The following is a 20,543-nucleotide window of genomic DNA, read 5'->3' as shown; positions in this document are numbered from 1 at the left end:
GTTTAAAAACACATTTCAATTGAATGCGTTGTCGCTCGTTTTTGTTTTTTAGTTTTTAGTTTGTTTTTAGTTTTGTTTGAATTAGTTTTTGTTTAAATTAAGCGAACATTATTTTTTAAATAACATTTCTAATAATTAATAATTATCTGTTTGCAGTCTTTGGTTATTTATTTTTTCTTTTCTTTTTTCCTTTTCCTTTTTTTTTTTTAAATCATATATTAAACATTTTTTGTTTGTATATCTTTTAAATCATACAATTAATATTTGTATATATATACATACATATATATATCGGTATATATATATATATATATATATATATATAGGCGTATATCTTTAAGTCATACATTTAATATTTGTATATATAGGCGTATGTATATATATAAATTTCGATGCTCCCCGCTCCCCGCTCTCCGTCCCGCCCTTGTTTAAGCTTACGTCGTGTGTCGCGTTTTTTACGCGCGGCAAAAAACGCGCACAAAACGCGGCCATGCTTAGTAGTCCGGACTGGAGTCGAGCAGCCGCTTCTCCGGCGTCAGATCGCCCTTGCGCAATATCCGGCTAGCCGCGCTGCAGCCATGCTCGAATCCCTTGCCATTCGCCTGAAGTCCACCATTTTGCGATCCATTCAGGATGCCGACGCCGTTGCCGTTGGGGTTGCTGCTGCCGCCGCCGAGCGGCACAATGGGCATCATGCTGCTGGTGGAGCCGATGCCGCCGGCGCCGGAGCCGCAGCTGTTGCCACTGTTGCCCTGGCAGCGGCAGCCGCGACCCGCGAACCGTGCGTAGCACTTCTCGCAGAGCTTGATGCAGCCGCGCATGGGCCAGTAGCACCAAAGGCAGGGCAGCACAATGGAGAGGGCGCCCAGCCAGCCCCAGCGCTGGGTGCGCTTGTAGGGGCCGCAGGAGCAGGGATTATCGACGCAGGGTGTCCCAGTGCCATCGTCGCAGTCCATGTCATTGTCCCGGGCGCAATGGTAGAACAGAGCCTTGGCGCAGCACAGGCACGAGGCGTAGTCGATGATGGACTCGGCGCTGCACAGGCACGTCTTGTTGCATACCCAGGTCTGGGGCAGCGGGCGCGGGCTCTGGCACTGCTCGCAGCGGCACATGCCACACCTTGGACAGACAATCGGATTCAGCAGCGACGGATCTCCGCCCATCACAATGGGCGCGCCCAGCTGGCCGCCGCCGCCCGGCTGCTGATGATGATGCTGCTGCTGCTGCTGCTGCTGGAGCAGCTCCTCCAGCGCGTGCATGTGTTCCTTGCCAGAGGCGGGCTGCTTGGTGATCGGCTGCGTCAAAGGCTGCGCTGCGGCTGCCGCCGCGAAGCCCAGACCCAGGACGCCGCGTGGCGCCGGCGGCGGCGGTCCAAACTTGGAGGCGGGTGTTGCTTTGGTGTGGCCATTTAACTGCTGCTGCTGCTGCTGGGGATGATGATGCTGCTGCTGTGGATGATGCTGCGCGGGAGTGTGGTGCATATGCGAATGTAATAAGCCGTCGGTGCCATCGATGCCCGTCGCTGTCGCTGTCGCTGCTGCTGCTGACGCCGACGCTGACGTTGAGGTGGCCACCGTCGCCAGTCGATTGATGTGATGATGGGCATGTTGTGCGTGGATCGCTCCGCCGGGCGCCTGATGATGCAGCTGTTGATGCTGCCGCTGGGGCAGCAGCAGCAGATGATGCGTCGTTGTCTGGCCATTGTCCTGCTGCCCGGCCGGATGCTGGCTGCGCGTCGCATGCTGCAGCGGCGTGTCCACATACTCATTGGTGAGCCTCTCGGATTCGGGTCGCGGTTGCGCCAGCGTGACGGGGGAGGCGGGCGGCTGACCCGTTGACAACAGTCCCGACACAGGCTCAGCGCTTTGGAAATGACTAAGGAAGTTGTTGTTGCTGTTGCTGCTGCTGTTGCTGCTGCTACCGACGGGCGTCAGCAGCGGCGGGGGCGGACGGCGACGCGTAAAGCTGGAGGTGGAACCAGCGCTGCTGTTCGCCGTGGCCGTCGAGGAGGAGGCGTTGCTGCTGTTCCGGCTGAGGCTGCTCGGGCGCTGCGGCAGAAACGTCAGATGATGTATCTGATAGTCGTCGAAGTCCGCCGTTGTCGGTATTATAGATATCGTGTTGTTGTTGTTGTTGTTGTTGTTGCTGGTTGTTGTTGCTGTTGTTGCAAGTGTTGCAGTGTTTGTGCTAATACTCGGATTGTTGTTGCTGCTGCTGCTGCTGCTGCTGTTGTCGCCACCTAACGCTGTTGGCTCCGGCGCCCTTGGTCGATGCACGCGCGGTAGCAGCTTTGGGGGCCGGGGTGGCGCCAAGGGATCGCCGCCATTTCTGCGATCCATGAAGTGCTTCAAAAGCCAATTCCAAACACCAGCCTTGCAGACTGCACTGCACTCGGGCTACGTCTACGTCTACGGCTACGTCTGCGGCTACGGCTGCTGCTGCACGGCTTCCAATGATTTCTCCCCTCAATAGTTCCCTCGGTAGTTGCTGTGCCCGAAATCGTTGCGATTTGCCTTCATCCTAGCGCACGTGCTGCTCCGACAATTTGCCAAGCACAGCGGCGATTGCTTTCTGCAAAAAACAAAACAAAACAAAACAAATATTAATAAAATTTATTTCAAATTAAATGCATCTAACTGCAGCTGCCTTCGAATGGCACGTTCATGTTCTCGCTTTGATTCTTTGAAAGTTTCCAAATTGAAGGCCACGCCCCCCTGCATTATGGCACGATTTGGTTTTGGTTTGTTTTTGTTTTTGTTATTTACACTGCTTATTTAGTTGAAATATAAAATTTCGCTTGTTTATAATTAATTTATGGCTGTGCCATAAAAAACAGCTAAAAGCAACAACAACAACTTGGCTTTGGTCAGCTCAACGTCCAAGAAAAAGGTCAAAATCTTTGGCGTGACTTTTGTGTAAACACAATGCAAAGCTTTTTATGCCCTGTTGCCAGGGCATACAAACAATTGGGTATGCTAATACTAGCCAAAGGTATATGAAACTTACGAATAGTTTAAGAACACACAAAACTAGGAAGCAAAAAGTCGCCAGTTCAAACCCAGCGGCAATTCAAATAAAATACATAGGTAAATGCATTTTTATGCTAAATTCAATTACAGTAATAAAATGTTATATAAAATTTAAGGCCAAGAAATGAGAAGTTGCCGGTTCAAATCCAGCAGCAATAAAAAAAATATCGAGGTATATACAATTTGCATCTTAATGTCAATAACATTTGGTAAATTTTGTTTTAATATGCAGATCCGAGAAACGAGAAGTCGTCGGCTCAAACCCAGCAGCGATTTAAATAGAATACGTGGGTAAATGCATATTTTATCAGAAACGAGAGGTCGCCGGTTCAAACCCAGCAGAAGCACACCGAATCTAAGCAAGCAATTAGTTAACTTTTTTTATAATATGCCCTTTAAATATTTGTTATTGCAGGGTAGCTCGTAATGTAGCACTCTTTGCAGCTGGCCCCCTTTTGAGCTGTTTATTTAGAGTTTGTTTTAATTTATATTTTGTTCTTCTTCTTCGTTCAAATGTCTCGAACTGGCACTAAACATTAAAATTCACTTGAATTCGCCGCGTGGACACATGATATTTTCAAGATTAAAGCTTCTGGCACCCTAAATGTGATTTTTGCTAATTTGACTGGGTTGGTTTTTGTTTTTGTTTCTTGTTGTTGTTGTTGTTGTTTGTTTTATTAAAGGGCATCATGTTTAATGGAAATTCCGCAGAACTGCGCTAGGCCTTTGTTTAGCTATGTCTTTGCTGGGATTACGAATTTGGACTTCACACTTATTCCATAGACAAGATTTTGCAGTCCAAGAGTAGCTTGGCTCCACTTATAATTTGTTATTTCGTTTTTCTCTTGTTGTTGTTGTATTTCAATCACCTTTGAACATTTGAACCGCATAACCTTGATTATCTTTTAATAGTCACTCCCGCGGTTCGTAAAAATTTCAAATAAAAGTCATTATCGCTTTACCCATTTTAATTGCTTTCTATTATTAATAAAAAAATGTTTCTTTTTTGTTTCTTGGTACGGAAATAAGAAAAGCCAGCGCAATTAAAATTGTCTAGAAATGGAAATTTTGATTTGTTCGTTGCTGCGAGCGTTCACTGTACTTTGACTATATCCAATTAATGCGAATTTGGCGGCGATTAAAGACCTAATATACACATGGCCATTATTAAATGCGTGGCACGAGTCGCAAATAGGTAAATACAGGAAATTAATAAAGCCCAAGATGCTCCATATAACATATATATATATATGTGTGTATGTATATGTGCGATAGCTAATGGCCAATAAAAAGCGTCAAGCATTAGTATTATTATGAGTATTTTGCAGCCTACAAAGCTGCCCGCCTGAAATGCGAACAGCAACAACAAGAACGCGGGCAAAATGGATCTTTATAGATTCACCTTTACATAAGTATACACACACACACACACACACACACGAACGCAGAGTATATGCATGTGTGTGCTGGTATAAAAATTAACACAAACGCCCACTTATTGACGTCATGTCCGGTACTCAAAAACAATTTTCGAGAATGACCACAATTGAGAAAAACAAAATCGAAATAAACAGCCAACAGATGAGGAATGGGCTTTCGGCCAGGCTAAGAGCCAGCCGTGGAGGGGGTAGCGCGGCATCGCTGCTGCTGATTGCCAATAAGAAAAACTATAGGAAAATCAAAAAACGAAAAAGAAAATAACAAAAAGCGAATTGCTCGACGTGTGTGTTTGCCAATCGTTTTGGCTTGGCAAACGTGATTTGAAAATTTCCTTTTGATTTTCATTTCGTTTTTAATACAAAATTTCGATTTTATGTTATTGTCAGGGGGATTATCAAATGCTGTTGTTGTTGTTGCTGTTGTGCAAATGATTGGCTAATTTATTAACATTAAACATTAAATGGCGAATAAATATGAAATTAATTAATAAATACACGATTAAGGTGCCAGCGTTTACTTCTGCTCGTCTCCTAAGTTTCTTTTTATTTGTATTTGGCCTAAATTTGAATACATAATTATTTGTTTATTTATTTATTTATTTATTGTTTATATCTATTGCTTTGGCCACGCCCAAAAGCAACAGCATAAAAAAAGCCACTCAGCGCCAAGATTTTCGATTTCATTCTTAAATTAATTGGCACAGCGCATTAACACAAACAGAAATGATTTTATAAAAAAAAAAAGTGCACGTAATTTATAAAGATTTTTCTGATTTTTAATTGCTTTCGAATATTGTTGAATTGTTGCTGTTCATTTTGATTGTTGTTGTTGAATTTGAAAGCAGCACGCAGCGCTGGCAAGCTTTGACCTTGGCCAGCGATGAAAAAGTGCTGCCAATTTTTCGTAAAGTACATGGCGCAAGTATTTTTAACATTGCTGTCACTGTTAAGGCTGCTACTGCTGCTGTTATAGTTGCTGTTGTTGCTACTGTTATTGTTGTTGCTGCTGTTATTCCTTCTGCTGTTATTGCTGCTGGCTGCTGTTATTGCCTAGGTTCTTGTAGTTGCTGTTATTGTAGTTCTTGCTGTTGCTACTGTTGTTGGTACTGTTGTTGGTACTGTTGTTGCTGCTGTTATTGTTGTAGCTGCTGTTGCTGTTGCTGTTATTGCTGCTATTTTAGCCACTGTTATTGCTGCTGCTGCTCATTGAGTGTCGCACAAAACGAAATTTGCCATTTGAATTTGAAACGTTTTCATTAATAAGTGAACTTGACGTTGCTGGCGCCACAGAACAAGTCACAAGTTGTCGTCGCCTTCGCCGTTCGCTGCTGGCGTCGCTGTCGCAGTCGTTGTCAGCGTCGGCGTCAGCGTCAGCGTTGTCGTCTTTCATTCAAACGATTCGACGGGTTTCTTTTTTCTGTGGCCATTGTATCTTTTTTGTTTGTTGTTTGCCAGTTGCAATTTAAATAGAATTATTTAAGGCAGACAACCTGCAGCAACAACAGCAGCAACAACAACAACAACAACAACAATTCGCTGCGTTTTTATTTAAAAATAAACTCAGGCAAATCAAATGCAAACAGGTTTTATTATTATTATTCGTTATTTATTTATAATTCTGCTGTTTTTTTTTTATTCTCAACTTGTTGTTGTAATTTTTGCCGTTCTGGTCTTTAAGCCGGGGCCACTTTTGAGGGCCGAGCCTCGTGGGCGGCGTTGACATTGGAGTTGCAGCTGGCCAAGGGAGGGGCAGGGGCAGGGGCAGGCGGGGGCGAGTGGGGTATGGGGTGTGGGTTCGCGCCCCACTGTCATTTATATGCATTTAATTGAACGCTTAAGAAATGTCAGCATGACCCAATTATCATAAAAATATAAATAAAAATAAAACAAAGCAACAACAACAAGAAAACCTCGATAAAAGCCAATTTTATGAACTAGTCATAAACGTTAATACAAAACGCATTTAAGCCACGTAATTAATGGACATATTTAGCCAAATTAAATGTGGCAATAAAATGTGCAGGAAAGCCTGCGTAAATAAACAGCTTAAGATCTTAAATAGCTATTCACATGTTGTCTGAATTCTCTTTTGATTACATTTACTTAAAAGCTGGCGATGATAATGCCAGTACAGTGAGCGCTCGCTAGCAAGAACTTTCGCAAAGGAAGTGTACTCAAGAGCTGGCATATGAGCTATATATGATATATATGATATGATATATAGATAGATAGGGAGACTTGAAAGTCGATTTGAGTTCGTTGCGTTTAGCGAGCGTTCACTGTATTGGGGCATCACGTGGTGCGGGGCGTTTAAATATTTCTGCTATTTTATTAATTTGGCAAAAATCGCTGAACTGCGGAAATTTACAATAATTTCTGAAACAGTCAGCAATGGCTCCGTCTATATAAATCGGCATACATATATATATATATATATATATATGTATATGTATTTATACATAGTAACAATGTATATCAACTATATTATTATAAATAAAAGTCAGAGCTAGCATATTTAAGATTATTGGCTCGTGCACTCTTATCATTATTTTTATTAAAATATTATTATTCATTTATGCTTATATCATATTGGGGTGCTTCCAGGGCCCGAGAGCGGAAGAGTGCGGCACTTTTTGCTGCTGCTGTGGAAATAAGTTTCGTTTTGAATGCATTTTGGCGCGACGCCTGCTAAAAATATGTGCGGATCTGCCTTAAGGGCGAGCATGCGATACAGCTACAGCTACAGATACAGATACACAAGCCAATGCAGTTGCTGTTGCAGATACAGATACAGCTGCTGGCGGCGACGGCGACAAATGAAAAACCTACACAGGAAACACTAATGACTGCAGGCAAAGAACTGCGCAGTCCCGTGGCAGTAAATCGGTAACGGAAAAGACTTGGCAAAATGAAGGGTAAATACAAGAGTGCTCCAGACGGTAATGAACGACTAGCAGATACCCTGACCACGGCTGCAAGCTGATCCGTTCAGCTTCCTTTTAAATACGTCCCTTTACCTCTGACATCTTATGTGCTATACTTATGCAACTTTCAGGGATTGTTAATGCCATTCAAATGTGTATACATATCAAAGCTCAAGGCGCTAGCTTTAACAAATATTATTTTTCACCAAGTATCTGGGATAAGGAGAGAGTTATGCCTTAAGTGAAATGTTTTCAATATATGTGTGATAAAAAGGAAGCTACGTTCAAAATTTGGTATAAATAGTGCTTATAGTTCTCGAGATATGCTTTCAAAACTAAGTATCAAAATCCATATTTATCAGTCTTAATGAAAGCTTGTTCTGCATATAGAAGCTTGTAGAATTTAACTTTGAAGTCTCTAGCTTTCGAGTTTGATTATAGATTTAGTTAGAATAACATAATCAGGCTCATTTTGTACTCTATGAGCTGGCAGATGCTTGCCTCTGCCTGTAACAAACATTAGCACAAGAACAAGATACCCTTTTTAGCCATATTCAACGGGCTTACAGGGCATAATAAAGGGCAAAGGGGGAAATCAATCGGTATGCACAGCGGCTGGCACAACATAGCCGCAGCATCAGTCGCAGTCGCGGTCGCAGCACAGATCATTAAACTATTTAAATGCTGCGGGCTGCGGAGAGAGCAGCAGAGGTAGCAGGGGAGGCAGCGGCAGCAGCAGGAAGCAGCGCGGGACGCGGGGCGCGCGGCGCGTTGGCGGCTGTGACAGACAGCTCAAGCCAGAGACTAAAAGAAGTAAAAACTAAAAACCAGACGCAAGTAGTCTAAAAGGCCATATGTTGTGGATGCTGCAGCAGCAGCAGGCGCAGCAGCCGCAGCAGCAGCAGGCGCAGCAGCAGCAAAGGGCAGCTAATAGTTTTCAAAGCAAATGAGCAGCACATGTGGCAAACACAGGCACAGATACAGATACAGATACAACAGATACCAGATACAAACAGACACACACGCACACATGCTGACTGCATACGCATGTATATGCATATACATATACACACACATACACATTTATGGTGTACATGCATATATAAATCGGGTTTGAGTCTATGCTCTTGATAATGATGCTGATGATTATGCTGGCTGCTTTTTTTTTTGTTGTTGGTGTACATTTTTCTTTACTTTTATAGTAATCATTGAAGCTAACTGGCTGACTGAAGCTGAGAGAGAGAGCGAGAGGGAGAACGAGGAGAGAGAGCGAGAGGGAGAGAGATGAGGATGAACGAACGCACAGCAAAAAGATCAAATCACCAACAAATGAGGCAACAACAAAAACAAACACAACAACAAGAGCTCAACTAAAAACTAGCCAACTGCACGACTGCCCAATACCCTGTTTACAGATTTAAAGCGACTGCTTATGCGCCATGTGAAGCTAAAACTGTGCCAGGGCAATGGCTTGCAAACTGGCTGTTAAATTTGTGCTCAGACTGTGGCATATACATATAAAGGCAACAATGGGCGTGGCCAACAGATCTTAAGACATTAATCTAGCTCTGCTCGAAAACCAATATGCTTCACTTGCAGCTTCAAGTGCAGGGTATCAAAACTGGAAACGATTCGACGGTTAGATTTGTTGTTATTGCTGTTGTTGTTGTTGTTGTTGTTATTCTTGTTGTTGCTGCTGCTGGCCGTGAGTAAGAAAGAAGCCCATAAACTACAGATGATCGACCTCAAGATTTTCTTGCACTGATTGTCGCTGAGGCGTAGGCTCTTACAATTTTCCTAGGCAGCTGCGTGTGTGTGCGTGTGTGTGTGTGTGAGCTGGTGTGTATCCGAGCTGCGTCAGCTGGTGCATGGACTATGATGCTAGGTAGTCTTCAGGTAGAATCTGTCTAAGTGTGTGTGTGTGTGTTGTTATAATGACTAAAGTGAGTTACAGTTAAGTGGCAGCCAAAAAGGAAGCTGCAACAAATGCTGCTTGTTGTTGTTGCTGTTGTTGTTGTTGTTGTTGTTGCAGTGCGTAAGTGCTGTTTCATTGTTGTTGCTGCACACCTTTTGACTGGCAACAACAACAAATTAATACCGCCTTTGCCTCTGCTGCTGCTGTTGCCCTTGCCTTATAAATAGACATCTTCAACAGATGTTTTACAAAAAAAAAAAAGAATTTCATTGAAAATTTGTAGACAAAAAGGGGAAGTTTCGCCGTGCAACACATGAGTGTTGTGTATTCATAAAGCCAAAAAGGATCTGGTCGCATCCGTCTGTTGTTTCCCAGGAGTTACTGAGAGATATGCATGATTTGTTAATTAAGCCAGACACAGACGTTTCTTATCTTTTCTGATATTTTGCGCACTAATAGAAAGCCAAAGTTTGCTTAAGATATCTTAAAAGAAAGGAAACTCTTTAACACAAATAAACTTGCTTTTCGAACAATCGTTTTTAGGCTAAAGTCCTTCGATGCTATTAAGCTTCACATCATATCTAAGCAGCCTAACTAAGTTTAATCGGGATAGTTACGAAGTCAAATACTAAAATATCAAATACTAAATGAAATAGGAAAAGGTTGTGTGTATATGAACAAAGCTTCAACAATTTATAAATATCTAGCCAAAATATATTCCTATGTTTTACAGACTTCCCGTTTTGCCGTTTGATAACATTTGATTTATTTCATATTTTTATCAGGTAATTCGCGCTGTGAATATTATTTCAAATTTATTTCATGCTCAAGCTCGTTTTCGTCTATTTTTACTTCTTCTTCAACGCAGCAACGCCCACAAATTGCGCGGGCCCGACCCCGCCAAAAGAAAACAACAACAACAACAACAAAAAGGGCAGAGCACTAATAGAGCCATCTAGCTGAGGCCTACACACACACACACACACACACACACACACACACACACACACACACACACACACACACACACACACACACACACACACACACACACACACACACACACACACACATCTAAACATTCTATATTAAATTTTGCGTGCGCTATTCAAAAATTCCGTTCACATCCTTACACGCGCAACGCCCACGCAGCGACGCAGGCAGTGGCAGCGGCAGCGACGTCGACTGCGCAGGCGACAGCTGCTTGCCTACACACACACACGCACATCTTTGACAACGTGCTGAGCACACACACACACACACAGACACTTTGCCAAAAAAATACGCCAAATGAAAATAAGCGACATTCATGACATGCTGTTGATGACGTCAATGACACACACACACACACAGACAGGCACACACACACACACACACACACGTGCTGATAGGAACGCCAGCACGTCTGTCGTCTGCGTCTACCTATATACAGCATTTATTTCCCCAACTTAAAGAGCAGCAAATGTTACCAAAATAGCAACAATAACAACAACAACAACAACAACAACAACAACGGCAATTGAGAGCCAAAAGCGACCTTTCCTTTGAGCCCAAAGAGCGAGCAGGCAACCACCCAAAAATGAATAGCGCCCGACATCAACCTGACCCGCCTTAACTTGCCCTCAAGTACACACACACACACACACACACACACACACAGAGAGAGACAGGCACTGACACGCACAGCCCATTCACACACACACACATAGACAGGCACGCATACAAACACAAACAGCTGAGCGGGCAAAGTTTATCAAAGCATAGAAACAGGCGCGTGATTTCAGGGCACACACACACACACACATACACTCAAAGCAAAAGAAAGAGAGAGGTAGAGAGAGAGAGAGAGAGGGAGAGAGCGAGCGAGCGAGTGCGAGAGAGAGCGCGCAGCATTTGACTGTCTGCGCTTAGCTATTTTTAGCCACATTTTGGCCAACAAAAACCGCACGCCCCCCTGCCCCGTCGCCGTCCCCGCCCTGCCCTGCCCTGCCCTCCTCTGCTCGTGCACCGTGCGTATCCGTATCTGGCAGCCACAAGAAAGAGGTGAGTGACGCCTAAAGTGTCTGTCGCGCTGCGCATCTGTATGAGATACAATTTGCCCAGGATAACAAACTGAAAACAGGGCTAAAAGCAGCAGCAGCAGCCTTAACAAAAGGCCGCGTGGGCTCGTCTCAAGCTGGCCGGATCGCCCACGCAGTCTTGGGCGTGGCAGAGGGAATGGGGCGTGCTTTACAAAGAGTTGCCTCTTTGCCTGTGGCACCTACAGGTGGCAAAGATTGCGCCCAGCCACACGGCTAGAGCTAAGTATTATCAACAAAAAAAAAGGGGGGCGCCTGACAGTTTGGACGTCATCTTTGAGCGAAATTTTTGTTATTTTGTTTTTCGAATATTTCATTGACGACATTCGCCATACCAAACGGATTTGTTTATGCAGATAAATGTGTATATAGATACACACACACACACACACGTATATCTAGACATGTGTGTGTGTGTGTGTGTGTGTGTATCTATATCGCATGTGCGCGTCTAATGAGCATTTTGTATGCGCTTCTCGACGTTTGCCATTTGGGTGGCCCAGTCGAGCAGCGTCTATGAAAAGAACTCAAACTGGGAGCCGCTTAAGCTTTGGGGCATGCAAAAACTAGCTAACGAAGGCGAGAGCCAGGCAAAAGGGGTCTAATGAGCCAGGGGCTGGCATTTGGAATGGGCTAATGAATGGCCTGCCATGGAAATGTTCGCTAATATAATTTATATAAACTATATAAATTATGTCACTTGGCTTGGCGCATACAAAAAGACGTTGGCAAGGGCATTGCTTAGAATTTGGATTAAAGTAAACGTAACGCAAACATATTGGTTTTTTAAAGTAGTTATTAGCATTAGTCAGTTAGTCATTAGTCATTGGCATGAGCATTAGCTTGGAATAATGAAATTATGTTACAAAATAGTTTCAAAAACTATAATAATACTTTGTTTCTGTTAGTGCAGGTATAAAACAATCGCTCGCTTCTAATACAGCAATTTGTATTGTTCATTGACAATTAATTAATAATAATATTTAAATATTATATAATAAGGGATATAACAAATATAATATATATTGAAATAAATAATACTTTTTCATAGAACATTGACTTAGTTATATTAACAAGGTCTAATTCAAAGCTGATTACAATTCAAGAACATGCAAATTCTATGTTGTTTATCATAAGAACCAGGTATGAAAATTAGATTCATATACATATTTTCTGCAACTGAACCTGCTCGAATCTGAACTCTAATGTATTTTTTTACTTTAAACTTTAAACGAAACATGAAATTGTTTTAATGTAAAAAGCAAACTACTGCCAGGCAGGCCCAGTTACAAATCGTAGATAAATTGGGCCACAACCTGTGCATTTATCTAACCATATTTGACAGCTGCCAATTTTGGTTAGAGTTCAACTTTAGCGCGACTTTTGAATGCGAAAATATTAACGACTTGCAATATTTTCAGTAGACAAGCGCGCAAAAGATTAATAAACAAATAATAAGGAGAAATGAAATAAAATATTGTCAAAAAATAAACTACAATAAAATATCTTTTAAGAAATGTGTAGACATTTATAAGCAACTGCATTGAAACTTAATTAAATAATTAATAAAATTATTAATTACTTTTGTCAGAATAAAAAAGAAATAAATTAAAAAAAAAACTTGTTTTCATTTTTGATTTAAATAAATTGAAACCCGGACCGCGAGGCAGCTAATTAAATATATAAAAAATGGAAGAGCAGCATTAAAACTAAATAAATATTTGAGTTAAGAAAAAGAAATGAGCTGCAACTCTCTAACAAATTCTTGATTAACTCAAGATTTATTTCAAATGAATTTCATTAGCTTTTGGCAAAGACGAGAAAGTGCCAAATCTACGTAAATTCAGCGAGCGCCAAAATGTTCAGATAGATGTCTTTTATAGCAAGTGTGCCCATTAATTTCATCATCATCAACATCATCAACATCATCATCATTCGCATCATCAGCATCATCATTATCGTCATTCGTTGCACTGCCCTACACAGTTGCCGTTGTTGCTTTTGTTGCTGCGGGTTTATTTTTAAAAATTATAATTTTCAAAAATAACAATTTGGCGACGACAAAAATAATTAAAATCACATGTTTGCTGCGCGGCATAAAATCTTTTCAGACTTTTTGCCTTTTCCTCTCGCATGTATTTATTATTATTTTGCCTTTGTTTTATTTTTATTTGTATTTGTATTTGCATTTGATTTTATTTTAAATACGTTTTCTTTGGGGTTCCTTCTTTGGCTTTTCAGTTGGGGTCTCGCTTTGCTGGCGGCCGCAAAATTGAGATTTTTCTTCAAAGCGAAGTCCGTCCACTTGCATGAATATGCATAGATAGATATATATGTATGTGTGAGAATCTGTATATATAGTGCTGCAAGTGTATTTAAATAATATTTAATTTATGGCAACATTGCCTGGCTCTGTTGTCTTTCACTAATTTCTATTTAGTTTGATTGGGCTTGATTTAAATGTTTTTGCCTTGATTTAAATGCACAATTTTTACAAGATTAACAAATCTATACACATAAGCTCTATATATAAACAACTTTAAGCCACAGCCCAAACGGTTAAGGAAGCGAATATGTTATTTGCCTTTCAATTAATCAGCTTTGGCTGTGTTTGAGCCAGCAAGTGATAAATCTAGCGTAGAGTAGGCTAGACTGTATTCAATTAAGAAATGAAGGACGTGCCAGCTAAGTTCAAAGTTCAATGCGAGATATTGCATAAAGCGTGTTTTAAGGCATTTGAATAGCAACAACTTTTAACTAAAGCAGCTCCCATATTGAGTTTGGCTTTATCAACAAATCGAACTTAAAGTGAGCCCAGAAATCTTAAATTAAGTATATAAATTAATTTACTTAAATTGAACTAAGTATATAAATAAATTAAATCAAATCAAATTAAGCATGTATAAATGAAAATAATTTAAATATATAAATTGTACAAACAAATTGAATTAAAATATTTATATAAACACATTAAATTAAAATATTTACATAAATAAATTCAATTAAATTGATTATGACAATAAATGTATTCAATTGAAATTAAGTACATAAATAAATTGATTTAAGTGAAATTAATTATATAAATAAAAAGTCGAATTCTATATAGATAATGTCTTGCCATATGCCATGCACTCATATATGCATTATATATATATATATAGTAATGATATGTAATAAAACATTTTGTTGGTTTTCTTCTGCCTTCTGCATTTGCGTATGTGGCTCGGTTTTCCCGGCCAACAATTTGCCATTGGCCACGTTTTCTTGACTGCGTCATCAACGACATTGTAGATTTTGGCTCAAAGTGTTTTTGTCTAACACATTGAATACCTGCTGCTAGTTCTTCTTCTTGTTGTTGTTGTTGTTGTTATTTGTTATTTATTTGCTTAATCAAATTTAAGCATATAATTTATTTATTTATATACGCGAGAAGCGTTAGCTTTTAGACACGTTCATGAATGAATTTCGCCGCTTTCTGCATATTTTTGGCTATGACATAAATAGGTGCATATAACTGTAGCTGTGTGTGTGTGTGTGTGTGTGTGAATATATTCAAATTAAATTTAATGCCAAGTGCGCCTGGCGAATTTGATAAAAACTATGCCATATCAGAATTCCATTGAAAAGCACGCACATTACACAGAGAGAGCTCTGCGAGGGGTCGGGGGGTGACAGTGGGGGATGGGGGGCCTCCCCCTGCCGCCTGTTTTAGCTTCAGCTATCAGAACGACAACAACAAAAAAACGTATCACAGATCGAAATCGAAATCGACTTCGTTTCCAAAATAAAAAAACAGTCACGAGCCAAAAAAAAACCAACAAGAAAAAAAGAAGAGAACGCTCGACAACTAAACGTATGTGGAACGCAGAGGCGATCGATCAAAATATAAACAACAACAGCAACAACAACAACAACAACAACAACAACAACGACAACAACAACAAGATGGGGGCAAAACAAAATGTTAACATGCCCCACAACGAACTTATCGGGCTGAAAAAAAATAAAATCGTTTGTACGCCTCTTTATTTATTTTTGGACTCTCGACTTAGACGGCCCGCAGTCCGTTGGCTAGGTTTAACTATTTGAATACCCTGTACTTGATGCTCAAGGGGTATATTGATTCGATATGTGTTTATAGCCTGATCGGCTGGGCAGACTTTTTGCTTGCGGCCAAGCTTCGACTTATAGAATTCTGTCTGAATATCTAGAACAGCTTGAAATTCACAAGCCAAGACAGTTTGAGAGTCATTAAGACTATATAAGTTCTTGAGTAACTCGGGTGTTTATGGTACGATTTTGTTGAAATTCACAGGGCATAAAGATGCCATTCGAATATGTGTAAATTCCCAAGCCCAAGGCTAAAAGGTTAACTAATGAGTTTCTTAAAGCTTGGCTACAAATGCGGAAATGGGTCGAAGAAGTAAAATATGTTGGATGTGTTTATAGACTATATGTCTAAGAAGTATCTATGTGTCTGACAGGGTATGTAGAGTAGGAATATAATATTCTGGATCTGGATCTGGAGTAGGAATATAATATACTAAATCTGTTATCAAGTATGTGCCGAAGAAGCATCATAATTTGTAAATAGAGTATGCTTACAGTTAGTAGAATATTTAGAGATATGTTATAGAATATGTGTCTAAGATATAATATTATGCTGGATCTATATATATATAGTATAATATACCATAAAACACCCTCTAAATAAACCCTTTTCTAAGCAATTCCAATAGATGCAGGGCTTTCAGCTTTTACAGCGTATTGTGCAGTCGTTCATTTCGAGCTGCGTGTCCTGGATCTTAACTGGGTTTATTTACGACAAATTGTCGTACCCTAGCCGCCGGAGTTCTCCACGCACTTCAGTAGTGCCGCAGCGGGCCGATAACTGCCGAGCTGATATTGGAAGCGCTTTGTCAGTGGAAAATAGAAAGTAAAAGCTGGACGAAAGTGCGCTTATCGAGGCGGATGCCGCAAGAACTATCGATGACGAAATCGGCCCACAAATAGAACTCTTTTTTATACATTTATATATACACATATTATATATAAAGATATATATATATATAACTATTCTTTTCTATTTTTTAGTTTTGGCTAGGCATGTTTATGGGGCGTGCAGCGAGCGTTGGCACGTGATTTCCCAGTTGACTTTTAGATTAGAGCCAACTTTGGAAGAGTGCTCGAGTGTTTGGGTTGTTCGAGTGTTTGGGTTGTTTGGGTTGTTTGGGTGTTCGAGTGCTCAGGTGTTCGGGCAAGGGAAAACAATGAGTGAGAAACTGATTAGACAACTGGCAGATTTAGTGAATGGGCAAGTTCGTAATCGGCAGGCCTTATCAGCCGGGCAACAATGAAGCGCAAGGCAAACGCATCCAGCCCGATCACATCCGATCGATCAGACACACACACATACACTTATATATATATATATATACATACATAGAACTATATACAACAATTGAACAAACTGTTTTCGTTCAGTTCTCGTATATATATTTTTACACAAATTCTAATCTTTATTAGTTGCCGTCGCATTATCTGCCTGGCAGATCGGTAAATAGCCGCGCGACGAGACAAACAAACAACTGCAAAGTCAGTTAAACATATTTCAGTTCGTTTGATACCCTTTCGTTGTAAATGACAAATTTGTCAGGCAACATGTAACACGGCGTTTGAAAAAAGAGAGCCAGATAAATTTTCTATAATTTTTCAATATGAAAAATTGCTGAATAATTCAAATTGAAAGTACTCAGCCTTTTTTTTTATATCCTATTGAATTATATTTGATTTAGTCATTTATTTGATTAAGGCTTTATTATTCCATTTATACGGACTGTTTCTTATAATTATCATAAAATTATAGAAAATACAGAAAAAATTAGAAATATAGAAAATCTTGTATCTGATTTTATTTCAAGCCTCAAATTGCAAATAAAACATTCCCCATTCGCATTTTGTTGCTCTTTAATTGCTGCTAAATTTGATATTTTAGAAACAAATTTGATTGGCATTAGAGCAGAATTACATTTCTATATTTTAACTTATTTTAAGTACAGAAGGCATATTTTAAGCAATTTTTTCTTTTAAATAACCAAAATCATTTCCAATTCGAGACAGTTTGGCAAACTTTAAGCACTTTTGGACTTGCTTGAAAAACGTTTTGTACTTACTTTAAGACCATTTAAGACTTTATTTGAAGCTTTGCCTTCCAATATTAGCTACGAAATGAACTTGAATCAAGCACAAAATGTACCTTAAGTTTTTGACTTGGTTTAAGAATCAGTTTAAGACTTTAGTTGAACCCTAATATACCAATAATAAACAAGAAATTGACTTTAATCAAGTAAAAAATTGCTTTCAGCTTTTGACTTTGCTTAAAACCTCGCTTAAGACTTTACTTGAAGCTTTATATACCAATTTTAGGCACAAAATGGACTTAAATCTAGCTCAAAAATGACTTTAAATCTTGGACTTGATTTCGACTTTGTTTTATTTATTTCATATCAATAATAAGAAGGAAATTAGTGCGAAGAAGTGAAGATTGAATACTTAAATCGATCCCAAAAGCAATTCTGAAATATTCTCAAAATAATAGATCCACAGAGAAGAGAAACACACGCAAAATAGTCCAGAAATTACATTTTCTAGTCACATATTAACTAGAAAATTAACTCATTTATAAATAATATTGATTAATAATACAAAACTTGAATTTCCGGCAAAAATGTTGCGACAATCTCTCTCGAAAAAAAACACAGAAAGTGTAAACATTTCCTACATAAATTATTAGCTTGTTTGATTAAAGCTCAAAATAATCCTTCCTGTTGTTGTTTACCAGAAAATACTATGCTATAAAACACACACACATGTGTGTGTGTGTGTGTGTGTGTGTGTGTATTTGTTTATAGACATAAATGAACATTTGCATTTGTCACGACCCTGCCATGGAAATTGGTAATTGTGCATTTCCTGATATCTGAGATACGGCGCGAAGGCTGAACAATTCGATTAATTGAGAGATTCCAGATATTTTCGAGACTTACGTTGATTTTCAAAAGCAATCCGTTAAAATCCAATATGAATATATAATCCGTGCGATCTGAGTCGGAATATATATATGTATATATATCCAATTAATGCTTAATCCAAAGTTGGGGCGTTTGGGGCACTCGGATTCGGATTCGGATTCGACTTGATTTTTGTGGCCTTTATTTCGACTACTCGCGATCGCGGCACATAATACATACGTGTGCGTGTGTGTGTGTGTGTGTGTGTTTGTATGTATATATTTATTTGTGTGTGCATATACAAATAGACGGGCGTAGCTTTGCTTTGCTGCTTGCGTTATTTATTTAGCATTTATGTACATATTAAAAAAGATTTTTTTTATTCGCTTTGCTGGTTTTTTTTCGCATTTCATTCACAAAAGTAAATTTAATTAACACAAAACGCGACGTTGACAGCGACTGCGACTGCGACGGAAACGGCGACGCTGGCAGCACAGGCGACTGTTACAGGTTTGCGTGCCAAAAATATAATAATAATAATAAATGAACGTTTGCGACGGCAGCAGCGACGACGACGACGGCGACGGCGACGGCGGCAGCGACAACGGTAACGTTGACGGTGACGGTGACGGCGACGTTTACGTTGACGTTGACAGCGACTGCGGCTCACACACACACATGTACACTGGCACGCACACACACATGCTCACACGGACAAACACTTAGACGGGGGCCACGTCGACGGCTGCAGCTGTGTGAGTGTCGCTTTGCAGCTGTATTTGTGCGCTACGACAACACACTACAGTAAAAAAATATTTTTATGCAATTTTATATAGACAAATTTCGTGTGTCGTTGTTGTTGCTGCTGTTGTTGTTGCTGTTGTTGTTGCTGCTGTTGTTGCTGCTGCTGTTGTTGTTGTTGTAGCTGCTGCTTTTGCTGTTGTTTTATTTTTCGCTTAACACGTTTTGTATTTGAATTGAAATTTTTTTTGTGTTTTTTTTCGCTAGATATTTTTGCCGTGCTCGTTGTTGTTGTTGTTGCTGTTGTTGTTGTTGCTGTTGTTGGACTTTTAAATAGACGTCGATTTTCTTTGCGCAATTTACATTTTTAGGCACATGATTTCCATTGGAAGCAATTTGTAATTCCAAAATAGATTTTCGATTGCGTTTGCAATTCATTTATTAAATACAAACAACATTTGAGAACTCACTTCAATTTTGCACAATATTTTCATTTAAATTTGAACTTATTTATTGCTCTGGTTACTGGTCGTCGGTTCGTTATGTGCGATTTGAATTGTTGTTAAATTGTTTTATGTGAATGTTTAATATGCCAGGCTAAAAAAAATTATACTCTTCGCGGCAGCCGCTCTGCTCAGCTCCGTTCACGTTGCACTGTGTACACGCTCAAAGTTTTTGAAGCGAAATGAATGCCGAGTTCCAAGCGACGTACTGGCAACCGTTTGCTTTTTTCAACGGCGAATACGTTTCATTCTGAAATTGTATGTGGGGCGAAAAGAGCGCGCTGAGAGCGCAGTTGTGTGAGTGCGGCGAGCACCCAGTCGGACATGAGCGCATGCCAAAAGCAGTTCCGCTCACTGCCTTTTCCAGTGCTAATAGCAATACGTGGGTAGAAACAACATTTTTTGACAATATATGTATATTTACATTTTATTGTTGGTGTATTACTTGTAAATGTTGTTTAGTTTTCCTCATTATAAATGCTAGATGATCCAATATTTTGATAGGCGTGTCTTTTATTCGTTATTGCTGATTTCGATATTATGCATATTCCAATATGTAGTTGGATATGTTTATTTATTTGTACATTTATGCTGCTTGATTTCATTTTATTGCTGTTCAAGCAAATGCACTTTTACACAAAACACGTTTCGCAAAATCCGACTGGTATAATATGATATGTATACATATATATTTGTGTATGTGTGCCGCTGTGCGTATGTATGCATATGGCTGATCATTAACGAGAGCGCAAGCGAATTCGCTCTTTGACTCAATGAATTCGCTGCACTCACGCCGCTCGAGTGACTACTAAACAATTTTGAACTACACAGCATTGTAAGGCGACAACACATGGTCGGCCTTTCTTAAGCCCCCCGCCAACAGCTAGCGCCCTTGTCCCACATG

At 40.0% G+C, this 20,543-nt stretch overlaps 1 protein-coding gene across 1 annotated transcript; it reads right to left on the bottom strand.

The window, feature by feature from the left end:
- Positions 1–342: 342 nt before the first annotated feature.
- Positions 343–18,673, bottom strand: LOC115771055 (protein sprouty). The gene is made up of 2 exons (XM_030716603.1): positions 18,432–18,673; positions 343–2,571 (listed from the first exon to the last, which is right to left on the bottom strand). Exon 2 carries the CDS (start codon positions 2,337–2,339, stop codon positions 495–497), a length of 1,845 nt encoding a protein of 614 aa, XP_030572463.1. The 5' UTR covers positions 2,340–2,571; positions 18,432–18,673; the 3' UTR covers positions 343–494.
- Positions 18,674–20,543: the final 1,870 nt, after the last annotated feature.

Source organism: Drosophila novamexicana, unplaced genomic scaffold (assembly GCF_003285875.2).
Source record: "Drosophila novamexicana strain 15010-1031.04,08,12 unplaced genomic scaffold, DnovRS2.1 tig00000024-arrow-pilon, whole genome shotgun sequence".
NCBI classification, from domain to species: Eukaryota; Metazoa; Arthropoda; class Insecta; order Diptera; family Drosophilidae; genus Drosophila; species Drosophila novamexicana.
Note: the sequence above shows the minus strand (reverse complement) of the source record. Positions and strands in the feature narration are given on the sequence as shown.